This window comes from Entelurus aequoreus, linkage group LG21 (genome assembly GCF_033978785.1).
Source record: "Entelurus aequoreus isolate RoL-2023_Sb linkage group LG21, RoL_Eaeq_v1.1, whole genome shotgun sequence".
NCBI lineage: Eukaryota > Metazoa > Chordata > Actinopteri > Syngnathiformes > Syngnathidae > Entelurus > Entelurus aequoreus.
Genome location: NC_084751.1, coordinates 5,015,281 through 5,032,604, shown reverse-complemented (window position 1 = coordinate 5,032,604; position 17,324 = coordinate 5,015,281). Strand labels below are relative to the sequence as shown.

Sequence of the window (17,324 nt, the reverse complement as noted above, 5' to 3'; positions counted from 1 at the left end):
AACACAGGCATACTAAAATGTGACTGCCAAATAGAGACATTTGTGGAGCAATGTAATAAAGATGTCCAAATGATCAAACCTTGATCCCATTTCTGACACCAAATGTTTGCTATAACTATTGTAGAAGGTATTGTCTTTTGTGGATTTATTGTTACAAGATGGGCGAAACACAGGTGTACTATCATGTGACTGCCAAATAGGGACATTTGTGGAGCAATGTAATGAAGATGATCAAACCTTGGATCCCATTTCTGACATCAAATATTTTCTATAACTATTGTACAAAAGTCTTTTGTGGATTTAATGTTTCAGGATGGGCGAAACACAGGCGTTCTATCATGTGACTCCCAAATAGGGACATTTGTGGAGCAATGTAATAAAGATGACTAGATGTTAATCCTTGGATCCCATTTCTGACACCAAATGTTTTATATAACTATTGTAGAAGGTATTGTCTTTTGTGGATTTAATGTTACAAGATGGGCGAAACACAGGTGTACTATTATGTGACTGCCAAATAGGGACATTTGTGGAGCAATGTAATGAAGATGATCAAACCTTGGATCCCATTTCTGACATCAAATATTTTCTATAACTATTGTACAAAAGTATTTTGTGGATTTAATGTTTCAGGATGGGCAAAACACAGGCGTTCTATCATGTGACTCCCAAATAGCGACATTTGTGGAGCAATGTAATAAAGATGACTAGATGTTAAATCCTTGGATCCCATTTCTGACACCAAATGTTTTATATAACTATTGTAGAAGGTATTGTCTTTTGTGGATTTAATGTTACAAGCTGGGCGAAACACAGGCATACTATCATGTGACTGCCAAATAAGGACATTTGTGGAGCAATGTAATGAAGATGATCAAACCTTGGATCCCATTTCTGACACCAAATATTTTCTGTAACTATTGTAGAAAAGTATTTTGTGGATTTAATGTTACAAGATGGGCAAAACACATGCGTACTATCATGTGACTGCCAAATAGGGACATTTGTGGAGCACTGTAATAAAGATGTCCAAATGTTTAATCCTTGGATCCCATTTCTGACGCCGAATATTTTTTATAACTATTGTAGAAAAGTCTTTTGTGGATTTAATGTTTCAAGATGGGCGAAACACAGGCGTACTATCATGTGACTGCCAAATAGGGACATTTGTGGGGCAATGTAATGAAGATGATCAAACCTTGGATCCCATTTCTGACATCAAATGTTTTCTATAACTATTGTAGAAAAGTCTTTCGTGGATTTAATGTTACAAGATGGGCGAAACACATGCATACTATCATGTGACTGCCAAATAGAGACATTTGTGGAGCAATGTAATGAAGATGTATGGATGTTCAATCCTTGGATTCCAATTCTGACACCAAATGTTTTCTATAACTATTGCAGAAGGTATTGTCTTTTGTGGATTTACTGTAACAAGATGGGTGAAACACAGGTGTACTATCATATGACTGCCAAATAGGGACATTTGTGGAGCAATGTAATGACAATATCCGGATGATCAAACCTTGGATCCCAATTCTGACACCACATGTTTTATATAACTCTTGTAGAAGGTATTGTCTTTTGTGGATTTACTGTTACAAGATGGGTGAAACACAGGCGTACTATCATGTGACTGCCTTATAGGGACATTTGTGGAGCAATGTAATGACAATGATCAAACCTTGGATCCCAATTCTGACACCACATGTTTTATATAACTATTGTAGAAGGTATTGTCTTTTGTGGATTTAATGTTACAAGATGGGTGAAACACAGGCGTACTATCACGTGACTGCCATATAGGGACATTTGTGGAGCAATGTAATGACAATGATCAAACCTTGGATCCCAATTCTGACACCACATGTTTTATATAACTATTGTAGAAGGTATTGTCTTTTGTGGATTTAATGTTACAAGATGGGTGAAACACAGGCGTACTATCATGTGACTGCCAAATAGGGACATTTGTGGAATGACAGGCGGAGCAAAGTAAAAAAGACGTTCGGATGGTCAATCTTTGGATCCCACTTTTGACACCAAACGTTGATGCAATTTTCTATAATTGTTGTAAAAAAAAGGATTGTGTTCTGTGGATTTACATCTTGCAGGATGAGCGAAACACACGCGCACAGTCATGGGACTACATATTGGGAGATTTGTGGTATGCTGGATGTACAGTATACAAATTAGGGGTGTCAAAATATTGATTTTCAAATTATTGCGATTCTTATTCGAAACGATTCCATCGATTCATAAAAATCAATTTTTTAAATTGTTTTTTAAACCTGTCTTGTCCAACCACTTAGACAAATTATATTGTTGATGTCCAAACTTTTCCCACAGGGTTGGGAGCATGGAATTGTCCAAAATGTTTTTGGTATCCTGGAGCATTCAAAGTTCCTTTCACTGGAACTAAGGGGCCAAGCCCAACTCCTGAAAAACAACCTCACGCCATAATTCCTCCTCCACCAAATGTGAAACTCCTACCACTTTGTGACTGATTTTTTAAAAATTTATAAATGGTTGATTTATATAGGCTAGTAAGGTAAAGTTTTGTACCTGACAAGTTTTGGCTATCTTGCTTCTGCAGCCTTCATCCGTTTGTGTTCCAGTAGTTCCAAACAACGGAATTCTTGAATTAAATGAACCTCTTCAACATAGTACGTATAAGTCATGGACAGTGTAGTGTCAAAGAATTCCGTTGTTTGGAACAACTGGAACACAAACCGATGAAGGCTGCAGAAGCAAGATAGCCGAAACTTGTCAGGTACAAAACTTTACCTTACTAGCCTATATAAATCAACCATTTATAAATACACATTAGTAGGCTAAATGAACCTCTTCAACACACTTTGTGGCTGAGTTGCTGTTGTTCCCAAACTCTTCCATTTTCTTATAACAAAGCCGACAGTTGACTTTGGGATATTTAGGAGCGGGGGACATTTCACGACTGGATTCGTTGCACGGGTGGCATCCTGTGACAGTTCCACGCTGGAAATCACTGAAAGCGGCCCATTCTTTCACAAATGTTTGTAGAAACAGTCTCCATGACTAAGTGCTTGATTTTATACACCTGTGGCCAGGCCAAGTGATTAGGACACCTGATTCTCATCATTTGGATGGGTGGCCAAATACTTTTGGCAATATAGTGCACTTTCACCCGTTTGTGTGCAGCAGTTCAGGAGAAGAAGGGTATGACTGCACAGTGTGTGCATCTGGCCCTGATTCTAAAGCTTTGGGTCTGGGGGTCCTGTGGGGGCGGATTCTAAGCGTCACGGCTAAGACAATCCCGTTTGCTAACCCCTCTGATTAGTGCTCATCTGGGCACCAGGCCTGGGACAAATAAATCCCATACTGCAGACAAATGCCACGACACCCCTGAGCTGCTCTGATGCATGCATGCAGGGGCAAGCCACTTTATTAGGCACACCTGCACAAGCGATCACCAGGTAAATACAATACAATATTTATGCCACGACAAGAATGTCAGCCATTGAAGATTTTGTCGGGGTTCGGCGGAGGTAACTTTGCTGAAGAGTCACTGGCATGTACTTCGTCAGCGTTCCAACTGCAATTATGCCAAAAAAAGATTTTTTTTTTGTGTGTGTGTGCATTAGCAGCCAGTCTGTGCCATAACAAGCCACCACTTAAGATGCAGACGCTCATGTTAATGTTTGGATACCGAAGGCAGACCCTATCATCAGCCACGCAAAAAAAAACCCACAATGTGCCACACCAGGCGACTTTTTTTTTTCCCCTTCCATTTTTAGTTTGTGTGCATTTCTTGTTTACGGCTATATTTTACTGGCGTCTTTATTCCGCCCGCAGCCTCAAGGAGGTTGTCAGACTTACTATAGCGCTATACACACAGTGAAAAGGCAACAGGATAAAGGCTTTGAATTGTTAGAATAATTAATGGCACTAACGGCCAAAAAAAAATATGTGTTAAAAACAAATTAACTGTTGTGATAAAATATTGAACTTTAAAAAATAATACATCACTATTAAATATAAATACAAATGAAAAAAACAACTTAAACCTTGTTTTAAAAGCCCAGCAAAATGTACAAAATGCAATGTTAATAAAAAATAGTACATTAATATAATATAATAAAGTAACAAAAAATTATAAATTATAAAATATATTATATGATAATACTTATAATAATAATAATATTAATGCATTTATTACATATTATATATCTACGATAAAATACAATGTTATATAATATATACTGTATATACTGTATAATATGTAAATATTACGTACGTTATATTTTATATTGCTACCCGAGTACATTTTTAGTCTACTCTCTTTAGCCCTCTTTTTGTGCCCTTGTGTGCATTATCCTTTCCATCCTTTGTAACTGAGCTACTGTGTGGAACAATGTCCTTTGTTTGTCTAAGTCTAACAATGTATTAATTTGATAAATTATATGAAATAAAGCATTAAAACTACCAAGCATACCAAATTGAAATATAAAATAAATATATATAATATGATAATACTTATAATAATAATAATATTAATACATTTTTTACATATTATATATACGATAAAATATAATGTTATATAATATATACTGTATGTACTGTATAATATGTGAATATTACATATGCTATATTTTATATTGCTACTATGGTACATTTTTAGTCTACTCTCTTTAGCCCTCTTTTTGTGCCCTTGTGTGCATTATCCTTTCCATCCTTATCCTTTCCATCCTTTGTAACTGAGCTACTGTGTGGAACAATTTCCTTTGTTTGTCTAAGTCTAACAATGTATTAATTTGATAAATTATATAAAATAAAGCATTAAAACTACCAAGCATACCAAATTTAAATATAAAATAAATATATATAATATGATAATACTTATAATAATAATAATATTAATACATTTATTACATATTATATATACGATAAAATATAATGTTATATAATATATACTGTATAATATGTAAATATTACATATGTTATATTTTATATTGCTACAATGGTACATTTTTAGTCTACGCTCTTTAGCCCTCTTTTTGTGCCCTTGTGTGCATTATCCTTTCCATCCTTATCCTTTCCATCCTTTGTAACTGAGCTACTGTGTGGAACAATGTCCTTTGTTTGTCTAAGTCTAACAATGTATTAATTTGATAAATGATATAAAATAAAGCATTAAAACTACCAAGCATACCAAATTTAAATATAAAATAAATATATATAATATGATAATACTTATAATAATAATAATATTAATACATTTATTACATATTATATATACGATAAAATATAATGTTATATAATATATACTGTATATACTGTATAATATGTAAATATTACGTATGTTATATTTTATATTGCTACCCGAGTACATTTTTAGTCTACTCTCTTTAGCCCTCTTTTTGTGCCCTTGTGTGCATTATCCTTTCCATCCTTATCCTTTCCATCCTTTGTAACTGAGCTACTGTGTGGAACAATTTCCTTTGTTTGTCTAAGTCTAACAATGTATTAATTTGATAAATGATATAAAATAAAGCATTAAAACTACCAAGCATACCAAATTTAAATATAAAATAAATATATATAATATGATAATACTTATAATAATAATAATATTAATACATGTATTACATATTATATATACGATAAAATATAATGTTATGTAATATATACTGTATATACTGTATAATATGTAAATATTACATATGCTATATTTTATATTGCTACTATGGTACATTTTTAGTCTACTCTCTTTAGCCCTCTTTTTGTGCCCTTGTGTACATTATCCTTTCCATCCTTATCCTCTCCATCCTTTGTAACTGAGCTACTGTGTGGAACAATTTCCTTTGTTTGTCTAAGTCTAACAATGTATTAATTTGATAAATGATATAAAATAAAGCATTAAAACTACCAAGCATACCAAATTTAAATATAAAATAAATATATATATAATATGATAATACTTATAATAATAATAATATTAATACATTTATTACATATTATATATACGATAAAATATAAAGTTATATAATATATACTGTATGTACTGTATAATATGTAAATATTAAATATGCTATATTTTATATTGCTACTATGGTACATTTTTAGTCTACTCTCTTCAGCCCTCTTTTTGTGCCCTTGTGTGCATTATCCTTTCCATCCTTATCCTTTCCATCCTTTGTAACTGAGCTACTGTGTGGAACAATTTGCTTTGTTTGTCTAAGTCTAACAATGTATTAATTTGATAAATTATATAAAATAAAGCATTAAAACTACCAAGCATACCAAATTTAAATATAAAATAAATATATATAATATGATAATACTTATAATAATAATAATAATAATATTAATACATTTATTACATACTATACATATATACGATAAAATATAATGTTATATAATATATACTGTATGTACTGTATAATATGTAAATATTACATATGCTATATTTTATATTGCTACTATGGTACATTTTTAGTCTACTCTCTTTAGCCCTCTTTTTGTGCCCTTGTGTGCATTATCCTTTCCATCCTTATCCTCTCCATCCTTTGTAACTGAGCTACTGTGTGGAACAATTTTCTTTTGTCTAAGTCTAAGTCTAACAATTTATTAATTTGATCAATTATATAAAATATAACACTAAAACTACCAAGTACTAAAATATACCAAATTTAAATATGAAGACCAAGTAGTTAAATATAAAATCAGATAAATTATATATTTTTTAAAAATGCACAAACACTATTCTGACTGTACAAGAAAAAACGTTTTGCGATAATCAAGGCATTGAAATAAGAAAACAATTAAATTACATTAAAAAATATATAAATGCATATCAATTGCCCAATAAAACAATGTCTCAAAAAACCCCATAAAACCACAATATTAAAATAAAATAAAACATAAAATACAAAATAAAATACAATTAGATGTACAGTATTGTATATTTCTGTATTAATAGATTTTACATTTTACATTTAATTGTTTAAATTTCCATCCATACATTTTCTATATGGCTTAGCCTTAATAGGGTCGAGGGTACGCTGGAGCCTATCACAGCACAACTAAACAAACAACCATTCACGCACACATTAATGTACGCGTCATATTTGAATAATACCTCAATTCCTCCCAATGGCTTTAAAAGAGCAACAACATTTAATGATGTCTTCATATTTTTGACTCAGCAGTGTGAGCACTCACTTGCAGGTGCAACACAACACCCAAAATGAATCCTGCTCAACCTTTATGACCAAAATTTGGAAAACATTGACTTTGCAATGATTTACTTGAATGGCTTGAGCACAGCTGCATTGACACACATCTGCGGGGTTGAAATATGAAACAGTCAACATTACACAACCCTGTAGGAGTAGGCACGATTTATTGCGCTCATTTTCATTTCCATGAATCAGATTTGATTTGTTATGCAAGTTAGACGTGTTCTCTGCACTTTGAGCACACCTAAGGGACACGCTGTTCATGTGACATCATTGTCAGGAGTCATTGTTTTTTTTAGGGTTCATTCAATCAGCGCCCTAATCTGTGCCGTAAATCTAATTCAGAACACATCCACTGTGCCCAAGGAGACAATGTGAAGCTGCACACAAATACCAGTGATTACTGTAGGGCAGGCCTGGGCAATTATTTTGGACTTTGTTACTTTCTTGAGACCTGAGAAAAATGCCTCCCTCTTTAGTTCCACCCTTTCTAGATATATAACGATTTGTATTTACAACATTAATAATATATACATACTATGCAAATATAAAAAAGCTTGTTTGTTGGAATTTCACAAGAAAAAGTTCACAATTTCACAAGAAAAACTTAGAATTTTGGCAGTATTATAACAAAAGTCGTCATTTTACTCAACGCAAGTCAAAATGTTACAAGAAAAACTGAACATTTGTGCAATATTATGATAAAAATTTGAATTTTACTCAATAACGGTCGCAATTTTACGAGAAATGCTTAACATTGTGGCAATTTTATGAAAAAAAGTCGTCATTTTGCTCAACAAAAGTCACAATTTTATAAGAAAACTTTAACATTTTGGCAATATTATAATAAAAATCAGAATTTTACTCTGCAAAATTATGACAAAAGTCATCATTTTACTCAAAAAATATCACTATTTTACAAGAACAAAAAAAATAAATAGGCAGCGTTGTGATAAGTCAGAATTTTATATGACAAATGTCACCATTTTGCATTAAAACGTAATAATTTTACATAAAAAAGTAAAACTTTCACAGAAAGAATATGAGAAATTGTTCATTATTTACTTCAAGTTATTACACTATGTCTCTATATACATATCTATTTATTTATTTGTATTAATTTTGGCCAAAGGGGGCGCATTTCAATTTTTTACACACACTTGTTATTTCATATGTTGACCACAAGGGGTGCACTTTTGAAACCGACACAGTCAATTTGAAAAATGTGTCCTTATTGGGACCACCCTAATTTTAATAGATTTCACCACCAGGGTTGCAAATGAGACATTCTCTATTATATATATATATATATATATATACATATATATATATATATATATACATATATATATATATATTATATATATATATATATATATATATATATATATATATATATATATATATATATATATATATATATATATATATATATATATATATATATTTTCCATATAAGGACCATGATTTATGTCATCACTTGTTCACACCTCCTCATATGGAAGCTACTTTTCCTTGTTGATGTCTCAACAAGGGGCAAAAATACAACACACACACACACACACACACACACACACACACACACACACACACACACACACAGACACACACACACACACACACACACACACACACACACACACACACACACACACACACACACACACACACACACACACACACACACACACACACACACACACACACACACACACACACATTCTTGTATTTGTTCCTTTATTGAGACCTGAGAAAAATGCCTCCCTCTTTAGGACCACCCTTTCTAGATACATAAAGATTTGTATTTACAACATTAATAATATATACATACCATGCAAAAATAAAAAAGCTTGTTGTGAAAAAATAGATGGAATTTCACAAGAAAAAGGTCACAATTTCGCAAGAAAAACTTAGAATTTTGGCAGTATTATAACAAAAGTCGTCATTTTACTCAACGCAAGTCAAAATGTCACAAGAAAAACTGAACATTTGTGCAATATTATGATAAAAGTTGGAATTTTACTCAATGACAGTCGCTATTTTACAAGAAAAGCTTAACATTGTGGCAATTTTATGAAAAGAGTCGTCATTTTGCTTGACAAAAGTCACAATTTTATAAGAAAACTTAAACATTTTGGCAATATTATAATAATAATCTGAATTATACTTGGCAAAATTATGACAAAAGTCATCATTTTACTCAAAAAATATCACTATTTTACAAGAACAAAAAAAAAATTGGCAGTATTGTGGTATTGTGATAAGTCAGAATTTTATATGACAAATGTCACCATTTTGCATTAAAAAGCAATAATTTTACATAAAAAAGTAATACTTTAACAGAAACAGAAAGAATATGAGAAATTGTTCCAAATTTTATAAGAAAAAAGTCAACACATTGTTAGAAAAAGACTGCTTTTGGTAATTAGTTTTCAATCTTCATTATTCACTTCAAGTTATTACAGTATGTCTCTATATACATATTTATTTATTCATTTTTATAAATTTTAGCCAAAAGGGGGCGCATTTCAATTTCTTACACACACTACATATCTTGGACAGAGGGGGAGCACTTCAAATTTGTACACACACTTGTTATTTCATATGTTGACCAGACACAAAAACCTTTTTGGGACCACCCTCATTTTTATAGATGTCACCACCAGGGGCGCTAATGAGACATTCTCTATTAGATGCAATGGTTTTCTGTATTGGGACCATGATTTATGTCATCACTTGTTCACACCTCCTCATATGGAAGCTACTTTTCCTTGTTGATGTCTCAACAAGGGTAGAAATACAAGAACACACACACAAACACACACACCCACGCTGTGACAATCTGCTGTACAACATGTGTGTGTTTGGGTCCTATTTTTAGGAACACTAATACAAAACCTCATAATAATGTCTGATTGAAAGCTAAAAACGTTATGAAAGACACCCTTAAAAAACGGAATGGAATTTTACTTTTTTTTTTACTGAATGAGACACCCAGAATGTACATGACAATAATATGGGATTTACAATATTAACTATGAACGATAAAACACTGAATATTGACAACTATTTTACTTCTCACACCCCTTCTCGATCTACATTATTTACAATCAAGCGAAACAAAACAAAATATGAACGCGAAGGGTAAAAAAACCCAACTACTGATATAATATTACTTCTCTTGCAGAACTTTGTTGTAAAAATCTCCTTTGGCGTCCGTCCCTGACACCTGCATTTCAGGCTGACACTCTGGAAACACTCTGTGGAAACGCTCCCCACCCATACTGCTTGGTGCCTCGTCATAGTAACCAATTAGATTACCATAGTAACCAATTAGATTACCATAGTAACCAGTATATCATGCAAAAGTGCAGATTCCAACCATTGAAATACTTTGTATAGTTCAGGGGTCGGCAACCTTTACCACTCAAAGAGCCATTTTGGCAAGTTTCACAAATTAAAGAAAGTAATGGGAGCCACAAAAAATTTTTTAAAATTTAAAATGAAAAACACCGCATACAAAGCTTAAACGCTTTGTGCTATGTTAACTAGGGGTCTCCGACACACGCACCGGCACGCACTTTAATGTGGAAATTTGATGTTAGTGCAGCCCGTGAGTTTTGAATGAATGGCGCTTGATAGCGTCATACTTGCCAACCCTCTCATTTTTCCCGGGAGACTCCCGAATATCAGAGCGTGATGACACTGCATTTGGCGCCCTCTACAGTCTGCCCTAACAGTGTACCTGCTCGACCACACGTAGAGTGCAATTTCAGCTTGCTCACGTAAGTGACAGCAAGGCGTACTAACTCAGCAGCCACATATCTTACACTGACGGTACCAATACCCAGAATCCCATGCAGCCCTAACTCTTCCGCTCAACCAACGCACGGAGGGGGGGGGGGGGGGGGGGGGGGTTGATGTGTGGGGGGAATTTGGTGGTAGCGGGGGTGTATAATGTAGACCGGAAGAGTTAGGGCTGCATGGGATTCTGGGTAATGGTTGTGTTGTGTTTATGTTGTGTTACGGTGGGATGTTCTCCAGAAATGTGTTTTTCATTCTTTTTTGGTGTAGGTTCACAGTGTGGCGCATATTTGTAACGTAACAATGTTAAAGTTGTGTAGCTGAGCCGCATCAGAGTGGTCAAGGAGCCGCATGCGGCTCCGGAGCCGCGGGTTGCCGACCCCTGGTATAGTTCAAGACTTACGGTCATGTGAAAACATCGCTGCACATCATAATGGCAGCTACACTTTCCATCTCAAAGATATAAAAATAATTTTGGGGGAATGTCCGGCGGCCCTTGATTTTCCCAGGTCTGCTGTAAGGCCAGCGTTGCCGCATGAGCTCAACTGACTTTCTACCCACGGGTATGTGGTGGTAGAGAGTGGTTTGAGTCTTCTGGTCGAATGGAAAATGCAAAAAAAAAATAAAAAATAAGTGGGAGAGAGTGGCTGCTTTTGAAAATGAACATGCCATTTTAGTTCAGGTTCAGCGCCTTCACACAGACTCCTTGTTCTGGTGCACACACCAGCTTAGCACTCATGCAATATTTACAGGCGGGCACAGAAGGAGCAGCCGTGACTGCGTGTGTGTGTGTGTGTGTGTGTGTGTGTGTGTGTGTGTGTGTGTGTGTGTGTGTGTGTGTGTGTGTGTGTGTGTGTGCAGCATCACACACACATTAGGGAAGGAGCATGGCCTAAAATCTATATCCCGATAAATTGTGCAGCCCCCCTGCCATAACGGTATATATCATGATATATAATTTGGTATGTAAATATCAATAGAAGGCTCCTAAATTGGCAATAACATATTGCCTCATTTCCAGTTGTATTATTTTCTCTAAACTAGTAATTATTTACTCACTAATTTACTGGTTACTTTCTGTTGTAACATGGTTCTATATGCATGTATGTCCAAATATAATAAGCATCTCATAATAACTCATCTCTCGTTTGTTACTTTACATTAGTTTTGGGTGATACTGCACATTTGTATATATCGATCCAATACCAAGTAGTTACAGGGGCAGTATTGGCCATACCAATGCTGATACTTCAAATGTTTACGATCATTAAATGATTGAATTTTTAAGCACAATTATAATCAGGAAAAGACAGGGTGGCTGTGTAAGGATATTTAATATTTATATTAGAGATGTCCGATAATATCGGACTGCCGATATTATCGGCCGATAAATGCTTTAAAATGTGATATCGGAAATTATCGGTATCGGTTTCAAAAAGTAAAATGTATGACTTTTTAAAACGTCGCTGTGTACACGGACGTAGGGAGAAGTACAGAGCGCCAATAAACCTTAAAGGCACTGCCCTTGCGTGCCGGCCCAATCACATAATATCTACGGCTTTTCACACACACAAGTGAATGCAAAGCATACTTGGTCAACAGCCATACAGGTCACACTGAGGGTGTACATAGAAACAAGTTTAACACTGTTACAAATATGCGCCACACTGTGAACCCACACCAAACAAGAATGACAAACACATTTCGGGAGAACATCCGCACCGTAACACAACATAAACACATCAGAACAAATACCCAGAACACCTTGCAGCACTAACTCTTCCGGGACGCTACAATATATACGACATTTGTATCGATCTGTCCACCTTTGTTTACGTTTACATTTACAGTGTGCAGTGTAGCATGTTTAGCTATAGTCTCAATACCAGTATTTTGGTATTTAGTATCCAAAATGTATTTGGATACTTTGATACTTTTCTAAATAAAGGGGACCACAAAAAAATGGCATTATTGGCTTTATTTTAACAAAAAGTCTTAGGGTACATTAAACATATGTTTGTTATTGCAATAGAAGAACAATGTAGTCCTTAAATAAAATAGTGAATATACAAGACAACTTGTCTTTTAGTAGTAAGTAAACAAACAAAGGCTCCTAATTAGTCTGCTGACATATGCAGTAACATATTGTGTCATTTATCATTCTATTATTTTGTCAACATTATGAGGGACAAGCTGTAAAAAATAATTATTAATCTACTTGTTCATTTACTGTTAATATATGCTTACTTTCTCTTTCATCATGTTCTATCTACACATCTGTTAAAATGTAATAATCACTTATTCTTCTGTTGTTTGGATACTTTACGTTAGTTTTGAATGATACCACAAATTAAGGTATTGAGGCGATACAAAATAGTTACAGGATCATACCTTGGTCATAATTTAAGTTTTCATATCTCATATCGGGGTGATGGACGGCTGGCAGCGCTTCATAGCAGCAGTCGACCTCCAGGGCCCCAACTCCCCGCCCCTCTGTTGCGAGTTGTCGTGATTAAATGTAACGTGTTTATGTGTGCATTGCATGGAGGATTTTTTCCCACTCCAGACGAGCCCAGTCTAGATTGTATTTTTTTACTCATCTTCTTCCCCTGCGTTTTACCTTTTTCTTATCTTTTACAGGGCACCTTTGGCGACCCATCAGCGTTCCTGTTCTGTAACCCTGAACACTGTTTGTCTAATCTTGAACAGGTTTGTGCTGAAAACATAGTTTTGTTGTACTTGTGCAATGACAATAAAGACCTATCCTATCCTATCCATATGTCAAGGGACATATTTCCTGAGTTTATAAACATAATATTAATTAAAAAATAAATAAAAAGAGTTTGTGACGATAAAAAACTATTGATGTAATCATAGTAGTATGGACTAGATACACTCCTGTACTTGGTATCATTACAGTGGATGTCAGGTGTAGATCCACCCATGGCGTTTGTTTACATTGTGACGCCGGTGAGCTACGGTGTGTAGTGAAGCATGTTTAGCTATTCCTCGTCCTGCAGGGATGACACTTGTAAGAAACTTACTTTATTTGTCGCCATGGAGACGAGGATTGGTGATTTAGAAGAAATATTTTTACTTTTTTTTGTTTAATTCATATTATATTCATAAACTCAGGAAATACGTCCCTGCACTCGTGAGAACTTAAATTATGACCAATGTATGATCCTGTAACTACTTGGTATCGGATCGATACCTACATTTGTGGTATCATCCAAAACTAATGTAAAGTATCAAACAACAGAAGAATAAGTGATTATTACATTTTAACAGAAGTGTAGATAGTTGAAACGGAAAGTAAGCAGATATTAACAGTTAATGAACAAGTAGATAAATAATTCATTTTCTACCAATTGTCCTTTATATTTTTGACAAAATAATATAATGATAAATGACACAATATGTTACTGCATATGTCAGCAGACTAATTGGGAGCCTTTGTTTGTTTACTTACTACTAAAAGACAAGTTGTCTAGTATGTTCCCTATTTTATTTAAGGACAAACTTACAATAATAAACATATGTTTAATGTACCCTAAGATTTTCTGTTAAAATAAAGCCAATAATGCCATTTTTTTGGTGGTCCCCTTTATTTAGAAAAGTATCGAAAAACATTGGTATGGAGACAAGCCTATAATGGAGCCGTCCTCGAGGGACCACTGTGCCAAAGTCCTGACTCAACTTTTCAACTTCGAGTTGAAATGAAGAGCTGCGGATGACGACGAGCAGACGTGGGTGACTTCATGGAAATGATTGACTTGAAACATATCAGAGGGATCAACCGAGCAGAAGAGGAAGAAGCCTGATGACATCATCCCATGACCTCATTGCTTTGCTCAGCCTGCAGCTCGTCATGTCATGGCGTGGAGACACGACTAACACTCGCTCGGTGGCAGACCTCAGCTCTGTGTCTTCTGTTTCTCACATTACACACATACATCATTTGTATATTTCAATATTATCTTTAAAATTAACTTTAAAATGACTAAATTTTACTACATTATATTACATCATTTATTTCTCTCTCCGCCGCTTCTTTTGAAGGGTTCTAAGTATGAGTACTACATAAAAACAACCGTATTAATAATACTATTCCGTCATCATTTCAGTTCAGCCTTTAATTGCAGGAGCACCATACCTACCGTCAAGCATGGTGGTGGTAGTATTATGCTCTGGGCCTGTTTTGCTGCCAATGGAACTGGTGCTTTACAGAGAGTAAATAAGACAATGAAAAAGGAGGATTACCTCCAAATTCTTCAGGACAACCTAAAATCATCAGCCTGGAGGTCGCCTTGTTTTGTTTTTTTGATGGAACTCATTGCTTTTTTTATTGATCAGTCCATCAGAGGAAGATGTGATGATAGTATTTCATGTCGTCACTTGTGATGACAAGTGACTGAACAACCAATTTGTAAAATGCAATTAGATCTACTGTCTGAATAATTGTATCTAAGTTATCACAAAAGCTGTCTTTCATCCTAGCAATCAAAAGGCTTGTAAAACTCTACTATGTAGGATGGGAAGCGACATGAAGGTGTCGGTTTCTTTGATGTATTGTAATCCACAGGAAGATTTTGTCTTGATCCGAGATCCACAAAGCGGAGAGGAAGCAGGACCTGACCCCCCCTCCAGGTACCTTTTCTTTTAACTGTTTTGTGACCAAAGGCAGCGGCTGTTTACCACCCCCGTCCCTTTAGAAACAGCTGTTGCCATCATTCTTGCCAACCCTCCCAATTTTCCCGGGAGACTCCCGAATTTCAGTGCGCCTCCCGAAAATCTCCCGGAGCAACCACCCTCCCGAATTTCTCCCGATTTCCAACCAGACAACAATATTGGGGGCGTGCCTTTGTGCCTTTGCGTGCGAGCTCAGTCACATAATATCTTTGGCTCTTCACACACGCAAGGGAATGCAAGGCATACTTGGTCAACAGCGATACAGGTCACACTGAGGGTGGCCGTATAAACAGCTTTAACACTGTTACAAATATGCGCCACACTGTGAACCCCCACACCAAACAAGAATGACAAACACATTTCGGGAGAACACCCGCACCGTAACACAACATAAACACAACAGAACAGATACCCAGAACCCCTTGCAGCACTAACTCTTCCGGGACGCTACAATATACACCCCCGCTACCCCTTACGACCCCCCCACCCCCCAACCTAAACCTCCCCCCCATCTCCCGAATTCGGAAGTCTCAAGGTTGGCAAGTATGGTTGCCATGTAATCAGGGAAAGTCCAAATAAAAGAGGAGGCGTACAATCATTCATCAGAGCGTGGTGGGACACTGTACAAAGTCTACGCGTAGGGATGATATTTGATAAGAAATTATCGAGTTCGAGCCCATTATAGAATCCTCTTATCGAACCGATTCCTTATCGATTCTCTTATCGAATCCAGATAGGTTGTTGTATATGGAAAAAAAACACAATATTTGGTTTAACAAAAGCTCACTTTTATTTTAAGAAAAAAATAAAATAAAATAAATGAATAAATATTGACTGTTACCCCCCTAAAAAAATAAATAAATAAATAAAATATTGACTGTTGTTACCCAAAGTATATGTTAAGTGGGATTTTTCAGAAAAACAAATATATACAGTAACACAAAAACAACCTGTCTCTGTGATCACTATAGGTGTATAAATAATAATATAGTGTTAAATAAAATCAGTCCCTTGGGCACAAAACTGAAAATAATACAGCTCTCCAAAAAGTGCACTTCTGCTGCTATTGGAACATACTAACTACACACACTATGACACTAATAACGCCACAGTCATCAATCAGCAATTCTTCTTCCAAAAAATTATTTCGATGGTGGAAATACACGACTGGCAGCCATTTTAAGTCCTCAAAACATCCATTGAAACAGCGCACAAAAATCGTTTTGCAATAAACATCTTACTATCAAATGTAACCACTTTCCACCTTAATACTGAGTTACATAAACAAGTTAAACAGTTTACTTACAGACTTATCTTTTCCAAGGCTTGCAAGAGCTAACACAACTTGTCTACTTCTCAATTGTCTCATGAACTGAACTGACGTCACCAACCCGGAAGTGCTCAAACTAATAACGCGTAGTATTTTCATATCGCCACAAGGTGTCAGTAAGAGTCTACAATCAAATGGACATAACATTGCCGTTAGGGCATTTCCTGTGGGACGGCATTCGTTCCCAGGGATTCAAATAGAGAACCAACTCTTTTTCTTTACTATAGTGGCCTCGATAACGGGAACCGGTTCTCAAAAAGGGGTTCGAGTCCATG

The 17,324-nt window shown here is 35.2% G+C and overlaps 1 protein-coding gene across 1 annotated transcript in view; it reads right to left on the bottom strand.

Annotated features, from left to right (window-relative positions):
* Positions 1-10,458, bottom strand: part of LOC133638977 (netrin receptor UNC5C-like) — a 171,373-nt gene extending 160,915 nt beyond the window's left edge. The window contains exon 1 of the mRNA XM_062032029.1: positions 10,400-10,458. Within this exon, the coding sequence (XP_061888013.1) occupies positions 10,400-10,458 (59 nt within the window). The remainder of the gene's footprint in view (positions 1-10,399) is intronic.
* Positions 10,459-17,324: the final 6,866 nt, after the last annotated feature.